This window comes from Pseudozyma hubeiensis (genome assembly GCF_000403515.1).
Source record: "Pseudozyma hubeiensis SY62 DNA, scaffold: PHS28, whole genome shotgun sequence".
In the NCBI taxonomy this organism is placed as follows: Eukaryota; Fungi; Basidiomycota; class Ustilaginomycetes; order Ustilaginales; family Ustilaginaceae; genus Pseudozyma; species Pseudozyma hubeiensis.
Window position 1 is genome coordinate 174,359 of NW_012133810.1, and position 17,719 is coordinate 192,077.

The 17,719-nt window shown below is 57.0% G+C and overlaps 7 protein-coding genes across 7 annotated transcripts; 4 read left to right on the forward strand and 3 right to left on the reverse strand.

The window, feature by feature from the left end:
- Positions 1–39: 39 nt before the first annotated feature.
- On the forward strand, positions 40–8,179 carry PHSY_002811 (kinesin; the record flags this gene model as incomplete). The annotated part of the gene is made up of 2 exons (XM_012333433.1): positions 40–5,837; positions 7,186–8,179. 2 exons carry the CDS (start codon positions 40–42, stop codon positions 8,177–8,179), a joined length of 6,792 nt encoding a protein of 2,263 aa, XP_012188823.1.
- Positions 8,180–8,381: 202 nt separating this feature from the next.
- PHSY_002812 (polyketide synthase) lies at positions 8,382–9,121 on the reverse strand (the record flags this gene model as incomplete). Its single annotated transcript, XM_012333434.1, has 2 exons — positions 8,382–8,486; positions 8,882–9,121. 2 exons carry the CDS (start codon positions 9,119–9,121, stop codon positions 8,382–8,384), a joined length of 345 nt encoding a protein of 114 aa, XP_012188824.1.
- A 288-nt stretch (positions 9,122–9,409) lies between these two features.
- On the reverse strand, positions 9,410–10,087 carry PHSY_002813 (hypothetical protein; the record flags this gene model as incomplete). The annotated part of the gene is made up of 1 exon (XM_012333435.1): positions 9,410–10,087. The coding sequence occupies one exon, from the start codon at positions 10,085–10,087 to the stop codon at positions 9,410–9,412; it is 678 nt and encodes a 225-aa protein (XP_012188825.1).
- Positions 10,088–11,667: 1,580 nt separating this feature from the next.
- Positions 11,668–13,332, reverse strand: PHSY_002814 (hypothetical protein; the record flags this gene model as incomplete). The annotated part of the gene is made up of 1 exon (XM_012333436.1): positions 11,668–13,332. One exon carries the CDS (start codon positions 13,330–13,332, stop codon positions 11,668–11,670), a length of 1,665 nt encoding a protein of 554 aa, XP_012188826.1.
- A 152-nt stretch (positions 13,333–13,484) lies between these two features.
- PHSY_002815 (phytanoyl-CoA dioxygenase) lies at positions 13,485–14,915 on the forward strand (the record flags this gene model as incomplete). The annotated part of the gene is made up of 1 exon (XM_012333437.1): positions 13,485–14,915. One exon carries the CDS (start codon positions 13,485–13,487, stop codon positions 14,913–14,915), a length of 1,431 nt encoding a protein of 476 aa, XP_012188827.1.
- A 262-nt stretch (positions 14,916–15,177) lies between these two features.
- PHSY_002816 (hypothetical protein) lies at positions 15,178–15,453 on the forward strand (the record flags this gene model as incomplete). The annotated part of the gene is made up of 1 exon (XM_012333438.1): positions 15,178–15,453. One exon carries the CDS (start codon positions 15,178–15,180, stop codon positions 15,451–15,453), a length of 276 nt encoding a protein of 91 aa, XP_012188828.1.
- Positions 15,454–15,572: 119 nt separating this feature from the next.
- PHSY_002817 (UDP-galactose transporter) lies at positions 15,573–17,398 on the forward strand (the record flags this gene model as incomplete). The annotated part of the gene is made up of 3 exons (XM_012333439.1): positions 15,573–15,698; positions 16,045–16,207; positions 16,290–17,398. 3 exons carry the CDS (start codon positions 15,573–15,575, stop codon positions 17,396–17,398), a joined length of 1,398 nt encoding a protein of 465 aa, XP_012188829.1.
- Positions 17,399–17,719: the final 321 nt, after the last annotated feature.

Below are 17,719 nucleotides of genomic sequence, written 5' to 3' on the forward strand. Positions count from 1 at the left end.
CTATCTTCATACACGCTCACACTGCGGACGACAACAGCCATGTCGAGGACGCGAGAGCCGAGTGGCTCTTCTACCCCAAACACAACATCCGTACAGGTCGCCGTTCGAATTCGTCCGCTCACCACAGCAGATCAGAGCAACATCCCTCCGAGATGGCAGAAGACCATCCTCACCGCCAACTCCACTAGCAGCGTCACCGTCGAGCCAGGCTCGGCACCTCCGCCAGGGCCAGGTGCCGGAAGCGCCTCTTCGTCTGCCATCACACGCGAAAGGCGCCAGGCGTTCAGCTTTGATCGCGTCTTCTCCCCGGCTGACGGCCAACCTGAAATCTTCACCGTAGCGGAACCCTTGATCGACCGTTTCATCGAAGGCTACAACGTCACCATCCTAGCCTACGGACAGACTTCGAGTGGAAAATCGTACACCATGGGCACCGCTGCGGGAGACGAAGTAGACTACGAGGGGCTCGTTGCCGGACGCGCCGCCGATCCTCAGATGGGCATCATCCCACGTGCCGTCGCCCGCATCTTTTCTGCCATGCGTCAGAACAAATCTTCCGGTACTCAATACAGCGCCAAGGTTAGCTTCATCGAGATCTACAACGAAGACCTCATCGACCTGCTTGGCGATGCCGTCGATGGCGAGGCTAGACCGCACGTCCAGATCCGAGAAGGCAAGAATGGCCAGATCATCTGGAGTGGTTTGCGCGAAGTAAAGGTGTCCAACGTCGCAGAAGTCATGAATCATCTGCTCCAAGGTAGCTCGGTGCGCAGGACCAACGAGACCGACATGAATGCCCAGTCTTCCCGTTCGCATGCCATCTTCTCCATCACCTTGACCCAGAAGAAGTGGGTCGGCTCAGGCCCTCCTCCCAACGCCGCGCCCCCGTCGAGCTTTGGCGGTCGATCTACGCCAGGCGGAAGAGCCGTCTCGAATTTGTCACGCGCCTCCGGTATTCCCATCGCAGGTCGTGTCGCGTCGCCTTCGTTCGGTCGAAGGACACCAAGCGGCATCCCCGCGTTGAGCGGACGCAACTCGTCCATCGGCCTTCGTCCGGCCAGCGTCTATGGCGATGCCGCCGACGACTCCATGAGCAGCTCGTCGACCGACGGTGAGTGGGTCACCGTCAGCAGCAAATTCCACTTTGTCGACCTGGCCGGCTCGGAGCGCCTGAAGCGTACCGCTGCCATGGGAGAGCGCGTCAAGGAAGGCATCTCAATCAACTCGGGTCTCCATGCGCTTGGCAACGTAATTTCGGCGCTCGGCGATCCTGCCAGGGCCAAACGAACAACGCATATCCCCTACCGTGACAGCAAGCTTACTCGACTGCTCCAGGACAGTCTCGGCGGTAACGCGCACACCCTCATGATCGCCTGTGTTTCGCCTACCGAATACAACGTCAGCGAGACCGTCAACACGCTCCAGTACGCCAACCGTGCCCGCAACATCAAGAACAAGGCCGAGCTCAACGAGGTCGAAGTAGGCTGGGACGACGTCGACTACCTCCAGACGCTCGTCCAACGCCTCCGCAAAGAGCTTAGCATCATTAAGGGTGTCAACAAGGGCATCGTCGATCTGGACGATCCTCGCAACAAGGATGCCACCCGCACCACGCAACGCGAGATACTTGCGTGGCAAGACAAGTACGCCACCCTCAGCCAGAAGCACACCCAGCTCACCGCCGAGGTCACGCAGCTGCGCACCCAGCTCGACCCATCCAAGCAGGACGGCACTGAGCAGGACTTCTTCCGCGCCGCAGAGCCCATCATTGTCGAGTACGAGAAGTCTATCGACGCACTCGAGGGGCAGCTCAACCTAACAAAGGCGGCACTCGCCTACGTCGAGGACATAGCCAACGAGCGCGAGGCTCAGATCGAGCAACAGTCGAGCCAGCTCGAGATCATCGGCGGAGAGCTCGAAGAGAAGGAAGCCAGCGTCGCCGATCTGCAATCCCGCTTGAACAAGCTGCAAGAACGCGAATCGTCTGCAGAGGTCTACGCGCGCGAGCTGGAAGCGAGACTCGAAACGATCGGCTCGCGTGGCGACACCGACTCTGCCGTCCTTGCAGAGCTGAACAAGGAGATTGCCCGTCTCAAGGAGGTCGAGATCTCGTCCGAGAAGTACATCCGCGACCTCGAGGCCAAATTGGCGTCGTCGGAGGAATCGTCAGCGAGCTTGACTCGCAAGATCGCACAGATGGAGGCGAATGTTGAGAAGCGCGACGAAGACTACCGCAATCTGCTGTCGCGCTTCGAATTGCTCGACAACGGTCAAGAGACTCGTGCAATGGCTGCCGAATTGGAGGCCAAGGCTGGCGAGGTTCAGCAGCTCGAGTCTCGTCTGGCAGACGCTGCTGCAAAGCACCAGAGTCTGGCTTCGCGTTTCGACAGCCTCTCTGCACAGCACGAGCAGCTTTCCAAGGCTAGCGACGGGCACGAGCAGGAGAAGAAGTCGCTCTCGGCCCAGATCAAAGAGTTGCAGCTCGCTGCCGCAGCAGGCTTGGCAGCCGGCGGCGTTGGAGGCGCCATTCTAGGCGCTGCCTCCAATGGTGCTCACGAAGATGGAGACGATCAGGATAAGGGCGTCGCGACACCTCCTCCGACACAGGACGATGCATCAGTCAAAGAGCTCGAGCAGCGTCTTACCAGCCTTCAGGAAGAGATGCGAGCGACTCGCGACTCTGAGTCCAGCATTCGCACCGAGCTCGAGTTGACCAAGCAAAAGTACAAGGAGTCGCTCGCCGAGATCAAGGATCTTCACTCCCAGCTCACCGACCTCAAGCTCAACGACGGCGTCTCCTCCAACACGGAGCTCGACTCGTTCAAGCTGGACAAGGATGCTGGCGACGAAGAGCAGCTCGAGGTGCTAGACTCGAACGGAGATGAAAATCAGCCACCTGGCACTCCCAACCGCGGCAACAACCTCCAGCAAAGAGGTCTGTCCGGTCGCCGCCCTGGCAGCTTGCTCATCGACACCACCAACCGCCAGACGCCCAGTCCTACGAACCGCCTCACTCGCCGCTCTTCCGGCTCTTTTTTAGGCTACAACAAGAGCGACGGAACGAGATCCGCAGCGATCTCGCCGCTCGCTCACGGTCGTACTCGATCGATCTCGCAATCTTCGTCGCTGGACTTTGCATCGGCCTTGCCTTCGCAGCTTTCGCAACCGACGCGGGGTCCAAGGCCGCTCTCGTTGACCGGGTCAGTGCCACCCTCGCCTACGCTCAAAGCCTTCGAGCCCGATTCGCCGGCGAACTATGAACGCAAGGTGGCGTCGCTCGAAAAGGAGACGATGCGTTTGCAAGAGGCGCTGAAGGACCGCGATGATGAGATTAGGGCTCTCGAGACGTCGTTGCGCGGCAAGAGACAGTCTGCGGGAGGAGTTGTAGCCGCAGACGCGGAATATGCAGATGAGGAGGGACAGACGCTGCTCGCCCCCGCCCACGCGACGGTCAACGGCGTTGGTGCCGGCGTTCTGACTCCTGGTACGGAGAAGGAATTGGAAGCAGTTCGACAGGCAATGACGCGCAGCACTGCTGCGGATGGTACCAGCAACGACTCGAACGGCGCTCAGATGCTCGACGATCTGATGCGGTCCATGGCACGCAAGGAGACCCAGCACCGCGAAACGGTCGAGTCAATGGCTGCCGAGCTCTCTGCGCTTCGAAAGCAGAACGAGACGCTCGAGGCGTTGTCGAGAGATCAGGTGGCCAACATGTCACGTGAGATCGAGGAGCTGCGTGCTCAGCTGGCCTCCAAGTCTGCAAACGCTCTGCCAACCGCAGTGAGTTCGGGCAGCGTCCGCAGCCTTGCTGATGAGCTGAACGATGCGTCTGCCGCCGAGAAAGGGGCCGCCGAGGCCATGCCAGCCGTGGACGTGGAACGACTCAAGCAGGAGCACGAAGCTGCGATCGAAAGCCTGAAGCAAGTGCACCAGTCGAACCTCGATCAGCTTGCCCAGAAGCACGCAGAGGCTCTTCGCAGCCTACCAGCTTCCACTTCAACTCGATCCATTCCTGGAGGTTTCGACGATGCTGAAGATGATCACGACGAGGTCCTGGCAAATCTTCAGCAGGACCACGCTCAAAAGATTGCCAAGCTGAAGGAGCAGCACGACGACACGCTTTCCAAAGCATTGGAGGCACAGACCGCGCAGCATCAGAGCATCGTGGCTGATCACGAGGTCAAGTTGGCCAGCGTCCATTCGGAAGCAAAGCGAAATCTGGAAGCTGCTCAGCAAGCTCATGACGCCCAGTTGCAAACTTTGCAAGGAGACCACTCGAAGGCACTGCAAGAGCTCAAGATGGAACTGGAAGCGCAGCATCTTTCGGCGTTGTCTGTAGCAGCACGCGAGGCCGAGGAAGCCGCTACTGCCAAGCACACTGCAACTCTGGAGGCGCTGCAGAAGGAACACTCTGGCACCGCGTCTCAGATGCAAGGGCAGCTGATCGCACTCAAAACCGAGCACCAAAGTACGCTGGACAAGGTCAAGGCAGAGCACGCATCCAAGCTCGACCGCAGCATGCTGGATCTGCAGATCGTCAACAGCGACCGAGACGAGACACGCCGTGCCTACGAAGAGCTGTACGCCAAGCACAATGACCTGCTCACCAAGATTGACATCGACCCGCACGAGGTCGAAACGCTGCGCGCCGAGCTCAACGACACGAGCGATGCTCTTGTCACGCTCGAAGCTGCGCTGACCGAGGTGCAGGAGGAGCGCGACCAGCTGCTGATCGAGATCGAGTCGATCCGGCAAGAGTCGGAGGCGCAGCAACAGGATGCTTCGACCGTGTCGAGCGCCAGTGGTTCCCGAAGCGCAGCAATGCAGACTCCTGCGGACGCGGCGCTGAAGCGCGAGTTGGAATCGCACAAGTCGATGCTGTCCAAGACGCGAGGCGACATGTCGAAGCTCAAGTCCGAGCTGCAGGCGGCGCGAGACGAATGCAGTCGCCACGAACAATCGGTGAAAGATTTGCAGATACGCCTCGCGACGTCTGAAACTCGATCGGTGCGTTCTCTGGGAAGTGACAGTTTCGGACAGCAGAGTCAGAGCGAGCACGACGCAGTCTCTGCGGCAGCAGCGACTGCAGGAGCAGCAGCGCTCGCGAACGGAACACGCTTGTCACTCAGCGCGCGACGAGCCTCGGATTACGACGGGCACAGTCCGGTGGATCTGCGACACCATCGACCAAGCATGGGATCGGTCAAGCCTCCACCGCCGACGCCTCCGCCCAACATGCCGCCTCCTCCGACACCGACGAGCAACGGGGCGGGTGCGCGTGCATCTGCGGGACACCGCACTTCGACGTCTTCGCAGATGACGCGGGCCGATTCGCCCTCGAACGCGGGTGCGGGCATGATGACGCGTTCGTCCTCCATGACGTCCACCCACTCGCCCGCCGGCAACGTCTCGAGCAACGGGATCAGCGCGGACGTCAAGCTGACCCGCCTGCTTTCCGAACAAGCTGAAGAGATCAAGAACCTCGCCAAGCAGCTCAACCACTGTGAAGCGGATCTTCAGGCCAACATCGATCTGGTAGCGACGCTCGAAGCTGCTCTCAACGACAGCGAACGCAACCTTCGAAAGAGCCGTGTGCAGCTGGCCGAGGTGACGCGGGAGCGGGAGAGGTATGCGGAGGAGGCGAATGCGATGCGCACGCAGCTCAACACGGCACAGTCGGAGGTGGAGAATGTGCGGAACAGCGTGATGCTGGAGAAGCAGGGGTATGAGAGCAAGATCGAGGAGGAGAGGCAGGCCAAGGAGAGGGCGAGGAAGGCGTTGGAGGCGAGGTTGGAGGAGGTTAGCAAGAGGAAGGGTAGCAAGCTGTTCTGCTTGTGAGTGTATGGGGAGCGGCAGGTGTCAAGGGTTTTTTATTGCGTCATGCCGCAACTGTGTACATTCTTTGCTCTGTCAAGTGAAATGCAGTGATATCCATGTCAAAAAGAGTCGCTCGCCATGTGTTCAGATGGGAGTGATATGAAACTGCTGCGAGCTGTGTTTGTATGGCACGCAAACATCAACCGAACATAAAGAAGTGGCCCCTGAAAGAGGAATCATGTGCTGCCGATGCCGCTCGTCAAGAATCAGGCTGTGCTGGCACAGCCAACGTATGCTTCCGAACACGCGCCTTTTGTTCTAAGGAGGCAGCTGGCGACGCGAGTTGTCATGCAAAAATAGCAGCCAGCAGCTAGCTGCCCAAACACGAGTCGTCGGAGTTGTAAATTTTCGACCTCAAAAAAGGTTCCACAGAGCAGTAGGGCAGAGAGCACTCTGAAGGGAAAATGCATTTCACGCCTGCGTGTGGTGGGTTAGACGAGAAAAGCTGCGTTTCACTCCGATCCGACGCGGAAGCTGTCCAGACTGGTCGAGTGCGCTTGCGTGTGGTCGTGTGTGGTCTGATTTGCTATTAATTCAAGCACGTCGATCGGATGTTGCCCTCGCATCAAGGGGGGAGAGTTGCGTTGCATTCGGCTCTTCCGAGACCGCTGCGTGTGTCTCTTTGATCCCAGCCACTTGGTTACAAAGCAAGAACAGGTCCGTTGGCATAGGATGGGTGGCTCGAGTGGACTACGTGTATACTGCATACAAACGCGTGACGGGCGGCAAAGAAAGACCAAAATGACGCTAAGAAGCAAAAGGAAAACTAGAAAAGGGGAAAAAAGAGGTCGATGAGGATCGTTCTGAGAATTGTGTGCCCAAATTTAGCTACGCGCTACGCCCCTCCGCTCCACACGCCGAACTGCAGACTGCGAGACGCCCATCCGCTCTCTCTGTGCAGTACAGCTTGGCACCGCTTGGACCCTCTGCAACTCAGTTGCCTTCCTCTCTCCTGCTACCATCTCCTTTGCTTCTTCCTCTCCTTCCGTCATCTGTACATCATCGACAATCGATCGCACTCTCGCCAATCCTTCCTAGAGCGCGGACCGAGCTAATTCCGTGGGGATAACCAAGGTTGTGTCTACCCTCAAGCAGGGCACATCCTTTTCCTGCTTTTATACGTCGAAACGCAGGCTCAGAATCCTGTTGCAGGGCGACCGGAAACAAAAATGCCAGGCAAGCGCGGTGGTGGTGGAGGCCTTGACATTGGGTAAGTCGTCTGGATGCCATAGCTCAACACTCTGGAAGAAAGCACGCTGACGGTATGACATCGTGGTGGTCTCTTTCTCTGTATTTTCGCGGCAGGCTCATCTTTGCCCACAAGATCCTTACCGTCCTGTTCCTCCTCAGTACAGTAGGATGGATTGTAGCCTTCATCGGTCAGATTGCCGCTGAAGCCGGCTCGGGTGGCCGCCAAGGTGTGCTTTGGTTCGCCATCTTCCTCCAACTCTTCCTCATCATTGGCAAATACCTCGGCGTCATGACCGACTCGCTCGGCTCCTCGCGACTCCAGCTCACCGCCTTTACCGCCGTCGCACTCGTGTTCTCTGTCACCGGTATCAACTCTGGCATCTACTCTGGCAACTCTGCCGAGGAGGCGGTGGCTGCAGGATGGTTCCTCATTACGATTGCCAACATTGTCTGGTTGCTCTTCCTCACGACCGAGGAGGACTCGGCGCTGTACCCGATCGTCAACATCGCCAACGCTGGCATCACGCCGCCTGCGGCGAGAACTAGTTCGAGGTACAGTGGAGGCGGCGGTGCAGGAAGCGGTGGTCAATCCATGAGGGCGGCCGGCAACGGTGGAGTTGGCACAGGTCTCGGGGGAGGAGGATACGGCGGCGGTAACGGAAGCGCCTATGGTGGGTTCCAGACTGGATCGGGCTACCAGCCTGCTTACGGCAACAGTCCCTCCGCAGCGGACATCACCACTTCCAACGGAACCGGACTGGGCGCACCCAAGATGTCGACCACTTCGATCCGAAGTCGCGGCGCTAACGATACCACCGTCGCGAGCGGGGCTGCAGCTGGACTGTCGCAAGACGCGCCTAGCGTCGCCTCGCACGGCGCGCCTGCCAGTCCAGCGCAGGCGGGCAGCAAGAGCGGAGATCTGCCCGACTACGGCTACAAAGCACGTGCGCTGTACGCCTACCAGGCGAATGCGGACGACCCCACCGAGATCAGCTTCAGCAAGGGTGAAGTGCTCGACATTGTCGACAACTCGGGCAAGTGGTGGCAGGCGAGAAGGAGCAATGGCGAGACGGGCATTGTTCCCAGCAACTACATGCACTTGCTTTAAAGGCCGATCTTTTCTGTTTCAGATCACACAAAAAAGCTGCTTTGCGTCGATACCCATTATTTGCCTCTTCTAGCCTCAATGGGTTTGCGAGCGGTTCGCACTTGCGACGGCTTGTGGCTCATGTGCGGAAGTTTTCACGGTCTTTTGTTTTCATTGATTACGATTTTGATTGCTTTTAGAAGGGATTATGTGTGTGCGTCTTTTAGGCTGTGTAGGGGGTGTTCTTCGCAGTTGTGCACAACTCTTCTTTGCGGATGTCAGGGTGGATAGGACGATGGAATGTGCCAACTCGAGTTGAGGTGAGCGCCTCGAAGGGGGGAAACAAGGGTGTGCCGTGCGGGAGGGACCGAAAAAAAAGTTGAAGCGGAAAATCGGAAATCGGAAGAGTTTGAGGGGGGATTTTGAGGTTCGGGAAGATTTCCCATTCTTTCTTCTGGTCGTTCATCATCATTTGCAATCCTTGCTTACTCTTGACAACGCGGTCAGCCACGCAGCCACCTACGGATCGACGATCATCTCGCGCTCGGCAAACAGATTGGAATTCGAACGGCCACGGTGCTCGAAATCAAACGGGGAAAACGAACAAGCAAGGTTTTGGAAAGGTTTCTTTACGTTCCCTTCGTCTCGGGTTTGGGAAGCAGCACACTATCGATCCAGAACATCGGCATCAACCATCTCTTCAATCAAAACACAATGTCGTACCTGAAACGAATCACGAAGCTCCTCCGGGGATCGCTGTCTACACATCCCACCACACCGTCCGTCTCCGGCTCGGTTGGGTCCTTCCACCTTCCGCTGCGAAAACTCGTCCTGCGCTACTCGCAACACAACCCTTCCTCTCACGGAACACGCGCATTCCTGCTCTCCCCGCGCTTCGCCTCTCTCACCCACAAATACCCCTCGGTCGAATTCGTCATCGATGAAGCGAAAGTCAACAAACATCCGCTAGCCAGTGGATTCTACAGCGCGGGGGAGAAGGAGGGCAGGAGAAAGGTTATCAATCTGGCGAATTTGGATGCAGGTCAGGTGGAAAGCAAGCTGAGGCAGGTGGTGGAGAGCAGCGGGGCGAGGGTGAAGGCGTTGAAGAGGAGGACCGTGGAGAGTAGGGTGGAGAGTGTTAGGGGGGTGTGGAGCCAGGTTCATGCGGAAAAGGTTGATATTTGAGGAGGAGGAGGATGTGGGTTTGAATTAAAGTATTGTAACATCATGATCGATGAGAGAAGAGTGTGATTAAGCGTGGTGTGGGGAGGTTGCAACTCCATGATACTTTTCTACTACATCAGCATCCCATCTCCTACCCAACCACCTATACCCATCCTTCGTCCCACCAATCTCCTCGCTCCAGGGTGCTTTTGTCACTCCAAACCCACCCACCGGCACGTTGTCCGCCAACAAATACCTCCCCTCTCCCAGCTTGATCGCCAAATCCCTGCGAGGCGCGGATGCGTCCCAACGATGCCCACTGATCCAACCGTAGTTCTCGAGTTTGCCGGTGGCGGAGTTGGCGACGAGCAGTTCGGAGTAGGGGGCGGAGGGGTGCGGGATGATGTACGTGAGGTGGTGGAAGCGCGGTGCGGGGAGGATGACGCGCGAGGAGGAGGTGGTGAGGGTGGTGCTGGAGGGGAAGCCCATGTTGAGGAGGGTGGTGGAGGGGGAGGAGGGGTGAGCGGTGAGCAGCGACGGCAGGTCGGAGCTGGTCGAGTGGCGCAGCGTGGTGAAGAGCGAGGGGACGTCGACCGGTGCGGATGAGGAGGGTGAGATCAGAGCCGCTAGCACGGTGAGGATGAAGAACAGTAAATGCATGGTGGTAGATTGAGGGTAGAGACGACGGTCGAAGGTGTTGGAGGAAGTGAAGGTGATATGCGAGATGTGAAGTTTATGTACCCTCTGGAAAACGAAGTTCGTCATCACGACGACGTTGAAGGATCGCGCTGCAGATCACATCTGAAATCTCACTTGGCCTCGCCACACGATTTACCCCACCAGCAAATTTGGCAGCCCACACGAGTTACGCTGTCAAAAGCATTTCTTACATCAAGACGGCATGCAGCAAGGTGTGGCCATGGTGGTACTCTGCCACCCACAGCGACGAGTGACTGGGCGTGAAGGCGTAAACCCATCCAAACCATTACAACGCTTCATTGTCGTGCTGATGTCACGGCGTTCCTAGCTACCAGCACCTTTGCCACCACTACTCGCACTACCTCTGGGGCCAGAAGTGCTGGAACCTGCCGCCTCCGAGTCGAGCCTACTCGAGGACTTGAAGGAACTGGAAAGCCAGGACTCAAGCCCGAGTCTCTGGATAAACTTGGAAAGCTTTGACAAGTTGCTCCTGCCTTGTTTCCCGTAGACATTGCTGTCGTGTGGTGCATCTTGTTGATCAAGATGTCCGCTTTGTGGCGAGACAGATGCCCAACTATAGACTTCATCGCGATGGGAGACGATGGGCAACTCGAGAGGTAACAATGTGGGTGGTTCTAGGGGATGCATTGCTCCTTGCCACACTGCCTCGTCGTCCCCACTTGTATCGTACTGCATGAGCGGTAATGAGTGTCAGCTGTGGCATTCCGGTACTCAGCCGTGCGGGTCAGGAGAAATATCTTACACGTGGTGACGAGGTCCCATCGACAGATCTGGAATTTTCGGAACGAGAGCGATGGTGGGGGATGGCGTCAAAAGGTATCTCCTTGACAAACTCTGTTGGGGAGATGGATGACCGTTCGTCAGGAGCGTCCTGCATGACGGATTTGCCTTTGTCGAGGAATTTGCGCGCTTGGGATCGCTCGAGGTGGAACGACAGTGGTGAAGCGTTGGTTGTGCGGTGTATTATTGAGAGGAGGGTCAAGAGGATAGAGAGGGTGTTGCTGCGACGCATTTTGACACCAACCCACATCAAACGGGTCTTGATGGTTTTGTTGGAAAACAGTAGCGATGTGCGAGGATGAGGAGGAGTGGTGGGAGAAAGGAGAAACAGAGGCAAGAGCCAAATCTTCGACAGGCACTTCTTAGGCTGGGGCCCCTTTCCATGTCACCCTCCTGGTCAACTCTGCCGTGTGGAAACTGCTTCATATCGTAAAGCACAGTCGCCTGGTTTCAGCTTCACCGATGACCGTCTCGCCAGGGACCAGATAGACTCATTCTCGCAAAACTCTCTGTAGAATGTGAGATGAGCTCATCGAACCAGCGGTAACCCGCCTACCCCACCCACAATCCAGATACGCGTTGTCACTCTCCCCTGTTCTCGCAGCCATCCAACTCGCGCTCGCTCTCACAACCCACACGCCACACTCCCGGTTGGAAATTGTGTTCTGGTTGAACAGTTCTAAATTTTTCAGTGTCGAGATAAAAGTACATATGAGTCAGGGAGCCGTGAGCGAATGAAGGTTCGAATGAGGAGAAGAAGAGCAATGCGATGACAGTGGTCATGTCAAGCATCTGTATGCGAGAAGAGAGACAGCGTTGAGCTGCACGAGTACAACGACAAAGCCCTAGCGAGTGACGGTCTGGGAGTAATCGTATTTGCTGAAGAACCTCTCCGAGTCGGTGGTCTCCGCTTTCCTGTTTGCACCACGAACCCTGCCCCTCTTGGCCTCCTCTTCCGCCCTCACCACCTTGTCCTCGCGCAACCACGCCAACGAGACGTTGAGCAAAGGCGAGAGATCGCGATCCTTGTCGGCGCTGGCAGTGGGTGGCAGAGCGGCGATGTCGGCTGGGTTGGTGGCTGGCCAGTCGATGGGCAAGGTGGTGGTGGTGGTTCCTAGCCTCATGTGCGCCAAGTGGGTGGGGAAGCTCTGCAGACCGTCAAAGATGTGGGTGGCGTAGATGATGGTAGCACCTCTCTCTTCGGTCTCCTGCTGCAGGAAGTCGAGCAGATCAGCGCGCACCTGGACGTCGAGGTCGACGGTGACTTCGTCGAGCAAGAGCAAGTCCCACGGTTCCATGAGACCCATGCAGAGCTGAACACGTCGTCTCTCTCCGTCCGAGATGGCGTGCATGTGCCAGGTGAGGTCGACGTCCAGAATGTCGAGGAGACGGTCGCGACGTGCCTTGTGACGGTAGCCGCCGACCGAGTCGAGGAAGGTGGAGACGACGATGTCGGAGCGAACGACAGGGTTCATGGCCCACTCGGTGCCGAGGTATGTGACGCCGGAAGGCGAGTCGCGGAAGACGTCTTTGCCGAACACGCGCACCTTGGAATCGCACAGCTTCTTGCCTGCGAGAAGACGCAAGAGGGTCGACTTGCCGGCACCGTTTGCGCCGATGAGGAGGCATCGGGAGCCGCGCGTCAGGCTGAGGTTGCAGCGTTCGAGCGAAGGAGGAATGTCCGGGTTGAAGGTGAAAGTGAGGTTGGACACTTCGACCGCGAGCTGTTCACCGTCGCCGACTTGGAGGGATTTGTTGGCGGCATTGTCGATGATGCCGCCCTCTGCGGTGCTGACGGGTCCTTGTGGCTTGTTCCAGTCCCAGTAGCCCGAGCCGTTGGAGGCGACTTCCTTGGACAGGCGGACCGCCTCTGCCAGAACGGCTTCACCACATGCATCAATGTTGGAAGAATCGCATTCGACGAGGCTGACGAGCTGCTGACCGGCTTTGGAGATGAAGCCCTCCTCTACAGCCAAATCGATCTGCTGCTTGATGGGCGTGTAAAAGCCATTGACGTTGAGCAACACCATAGGCTTGCGGTGGATGCCCAACTGAGTCCAAGTGACCATCTCCATGACCTCTTCAAAAGTTCCGTACCCACCGGGCAGACCGATGAAGCCAAGGTTGCTCTCTTCAGCCATTCGCTGCTTCCTCTCGTGCATGGACTGGACGACGACGGTCTCGACGTGGCCGGAACCTGCCTCCGGGTTGAGGACGGTGGGACCAGTACCCTCTTTGGAAACGACGGTGGACTTGCCTCCATGACCAGGGTGGCCAGAGGGAGCGGTGGTAGCCATGACTTGGGGAATGACGCCGAGAACGTGTCCACCCGCTTCGAAGACGGCTTGAGAGACACCGCTCATACAACCACGCGAGCCACCTCCGTAAACGAGACGGTAGTTGTGCTTGGCGATGGCGTGTCCAACGCTAGCCGCCGCCGCCATGTACTCGGGCTTGACGCCGGGCGAAGAGCCGCAGAAGACGCATATCGAGTCGGTGAAGCCGGACATCTCGTAGTTGATGGTCTATCTGAACGGGAAAGATGATGGCAGCGCAGGTCAAAGATGAGAAGGGATCGGCGTGTGGAGTTGGACTTGACTCGCTTTTGAGGCAACGTGACTCGGTCAATGCAGGGCAGTTCTTCTCGACGTCACTTTACGAGATGGACTGTGCAGATTGTTGCAGCCTTACTCAATCATTTTTTCGGGGTGCATCTGTGGTGTTAGAGCCCACTCACATCGCGGATCGTCGGCAATTTCGGCGTTTTGAGCGGGGTCAGAGGCTGCATGGTTGGCGACAGGGTCCTTCCACTCAACCGTGTCGGCGTGCGCTTCGACGTTGCCCTGCACTGCGACCATGGGAGCGTTGCGTTGCCTGTTCCTTCAGCATCACACGGTCACACTGCTCTCTGACAACCACAACCTGGCCATACGATACAAGCACTGCAACAATGGTTGTAGCAATTGATGGCGGCACATCCGACGCAGCCCCTCGGCTTCGTGCGCTGGGCTACGACGATGCCACACTGCTTCGGCAATTCCACGACCAGGGCTACGTGATTGTCAATGGAGTTATTCCCTCTGATCCCAGTTCACCACTGCACATCGATTCTCTTCGGCACTCTGCCGAACTTGCCACTCAACTCACGCGCGATGGACTTTGGCCTCATCGACGAGTCGTCGACAACGCCTTCCCACCGTTCACAAAAGTCAACGGCGATAGTTGGGGTGTGCAGCACCTACTCAACCCCAAACTCGACAAACTCGGCGAGTCCTCCTCGGAACTTTCGACTCAGTTCCAGCAGTTTTACGCAAGCTCGCCTCTGCTGGATATCGCCTCACTATTGATCGGCGCTCAGGTCGAGGACATGCAGATGGAGCTGTTCAACCTGCTCATCAATCCTGCATCGCATCGGTTTGCGCTCGGCTGGCATCGGGACGACGTTCGACCTGATGTGTCGCAGAGGGAAGAACAGACGCGATTGAACACGCCGACGTACGGTGTTCAGTTCAACACGGCCCTTTACGACGACGACTGTCTTTTCATCGTACCTGGAACCCATCGTAGGCTGCGAACGGATGCAGAGGTGAAAGCCAACAATGCTCAGGCTCCCCCAGCGACACAGGTGGATACATCGCAGAGACACGGAGACCGAGAGGACGGGTTTGGCGCGGACGGGTCTTGGATCGGCGTGGATCCGCCCGATACGCTGAGGGTGAAACTCAAAGCTGGTCAGACGGCCTTCTACTCACAAAGGATCTTGCACCGCGCCAGCTACCTGCCGAGTGCGAAGCGGGCCACGCTGCACGGCTGCTTCGGGGATGCATCTCAGGGTGGGAACGGTCCAGCCGAGAGGGCAAGGAATGTACTCCAGCATGGTGTAGAGTGGATGCGTGACCCTGAATTTGGCGAGTCGCTGCCAGACACCTTGAGGCCAAGTAAGTACGCAAAGGTCGCCGCCTCGACATTTCCCTCGTGGACTGACCATTCACCTTCTTCTGATTTGAACTCGCTTGCAGTGTGGGCCAATCTATTGCGAATGGACGCAGCCTATGCGGATAAGGGTCTCGGATTCTCGCTCGCTAACACGTAGCCGCAGGAATGACAGTGCAAAAAAATGAGCGAGCTTGTAGTTCCATGACGCCAGGTGTGAGCTGTGTGGTGTGCTGCGCCGAAAGGCGTTCAGGGTCCATCCGCTTCGCGGTTAATTTTGAAGGCCTGGGGAAACTCCGCCATCTGACTGGAATCCACCACCTCGAGTTACCCGTTGATCAACACTTCTTCCACGTTACCTCGATCATCGCCTCAAACTAATCCTTCTTTCATCACGCATCGCGCAGCAAATCGTCGACGAGATGAGTACATGTCCGCTAGGATTCAAAGGCACGCCACCACCGGGTCATCCCAAAGTTCCAGGCCTCGACTCTTCCCCGAGCGACGCAACAACAGCGGCCAACTCAAGCACATCACAGAAAGCCGGTTGGAATCCGTGGCTGCTGCTCGCCATCGATGCAGTGTTCATCTTGCTAGCCATCTATCTAGCCAAGAATGGTGTACCCCGAGCGATAGCAGATCCGGTCAAGGCAGCGTTGTCCAGAACACGACAGAAGGCAGATGTGAAAGTCGAGTGATTGGTTAGGAGTCGGATGAGGACGCAATGTGTTGGGACAAGTGCGGGGGAGGAAGGATACACTCGGTTGCTGTGGGAAGAGGCCGAAGGATGAACACTTGACGATCGGACCGACTGCCGATGAGACGCTGCTCTCGTCGGAACCTGTGCCGCCTCACGGGTGGGAAGAGCGTACTACGACTTTCGGAGACACGACAGTGCGAAACGACAAAGCCTACACGACAGCAGCTGCTCGCATGCCGCATCGTCTCGGATTCCATCTACCTGCAATCTACCTCCTTTTCTGCCAGCACTCATCAGCGCTTTTGTATAAACTTTCTCTCTAATACCTTATGCACTCGTTGCGCTGCTTGCGTGTCTCGGTGCTGCCGAGGGGCTTTCTCCTGAATGCGCTACGCTGTAAAATTGTGGATGAGCAAACACATCCAGCAAGTACATGAGGAGAAGGTTGCCAGATCGATTGTGGATCAGAAACCATTTGCGTCAGTCGAGCAGGCGACGTGGCATCCCGAATCACGTAAATTGGCCGGCGTGAAAAGCCAAAGCTCACCGGTGTTAATTTGCAACGTGTTCTTGTGTTTGGCTCATGCAGGGTGTTGGTCTCCGTTTCGCGCTCCCGTTCTTCTTCCTGTCGTTTCGCTCTCTCCCTCCACCATCTGCTCCATACACACACACAATGACGTTGCTGCAACTTGGCATCTGCGCCAGCTCCATCTACACCACCTTTTTGATATGGGGTTTGCTACAAGAACGACGTGAGTAGCATCACCTTCCCTTTCCTGTGTCTGCAAAAGAGCTTGATGTACTGATATCCGTTTTTTCTTCGCCGCCTCGCAGTCACAAAGACACCGTATATCGCACCGGCGACACTGCTGCATCCTAATTCTCAGCCAGAGTACTTTCGCTCGCCACTGTTTCTCAACACTGTTCAGGCGTTGTTCTCGTCGATCGTCGCGTGCGTTTATCTGCTGGCACGAAATCGAGGAACCGACAAGCCCGTCAGTCAGATCCTCGGCTTGCACACTTTAACTCCGAATGGGATCGCACCATCGCAGCAGCAGCAAGAGAATGGATCTTCAACGGCAGCGGCAAATGGAAAAGCTGCTCCTACAGCGCGTCGTCGATGGATCTCTCCGCTGCTCTCACGTTACATCCTCATCGCAGCCCTTCAAAGCACCGCCTCTCAACTAGGATTTCTCAGCCTACGATACATCTCCTACCCGACGCTGACGCTAGCCAAGTCGTGCAAGCTCGTCCCGGTGCTAGTCATGAACGTTGTGCTGTACAGGCGGAAATTTGCAGGGTACAAGTATGCGGTGGTGGGACTGGTGACGTTGGGGATTTGGTTGTTCATGGCATTCGCACCTGCTAAACCGACCAAGAAGGGCGCGAGGGAGAGCAGCAGCGTTATCGGTCTGCTTCTGTGTCTGCTCAACTTGGTGCTCGATGGTGCGACGAACAGCACCCAGGATCAGGTATTCTCCAAGTTCGGCAGAAAGACCGTCTCAGCAGGTCAGATGATGCTCGTCATGAACAGCATTTCGTTCCTCCTGATGTTCACCACCCTCTCCCTCCCGTTACCCTTCCTCTCGAACTCCGGACAACCAACCCAACTCTCAACAGCCCTATCCTTCACGGCGAAACACCCGGAAGTGTGGCGCGATATCATCGCCTATGCACTCGCAGGCGCAGTAGGTCAGGTGTCGATCTTCGAGACTCTCGAGAGGTTCGGCAGTCTGACCCTGGTGTCGATCACGGTGACGAGGAAGCTCTTCACGATGCTGCTGTCGGTGGTTGTGTACAAGCACGAGCTGAGTGGGGCGCAGTGGCTCGGGGTGGCGGTGGTGTTTGTGGGCATCGGGATCGAGGCGAGGGAGAAGAGGAGGGAGGGGTTGGCGAGGAAGGTCGTGCAGGGTGGGAAGAAGGCGCTGGCTAAGGATGCGTAGTTGAGACGCGGACCTGACAAGTGCTGTAGTAGATAGTATCGAATCTGACCCAGCGGGCTTGTTGAAAGAGATCGTCTGTGATGGTCTCTACTTCAAAAAGGTCGAAGAGTGACGGAGCAAGAGAGAGGGTGATGTTGAGCAAGTCGTGTTGAGAAATCGGGCGGTGAGAGTGGCCGATTGGGAATTTTTCATACGCGCAGTGTGTTGCAGCGGAGGCTTAATCAGACATTATATGTTCTTTTGGTGATTGCTCCACTCCACTCGAGCATCGAACCTTCCTTCTCGACACTCATCACCTGTCGTTACCATGAAGCAATCACT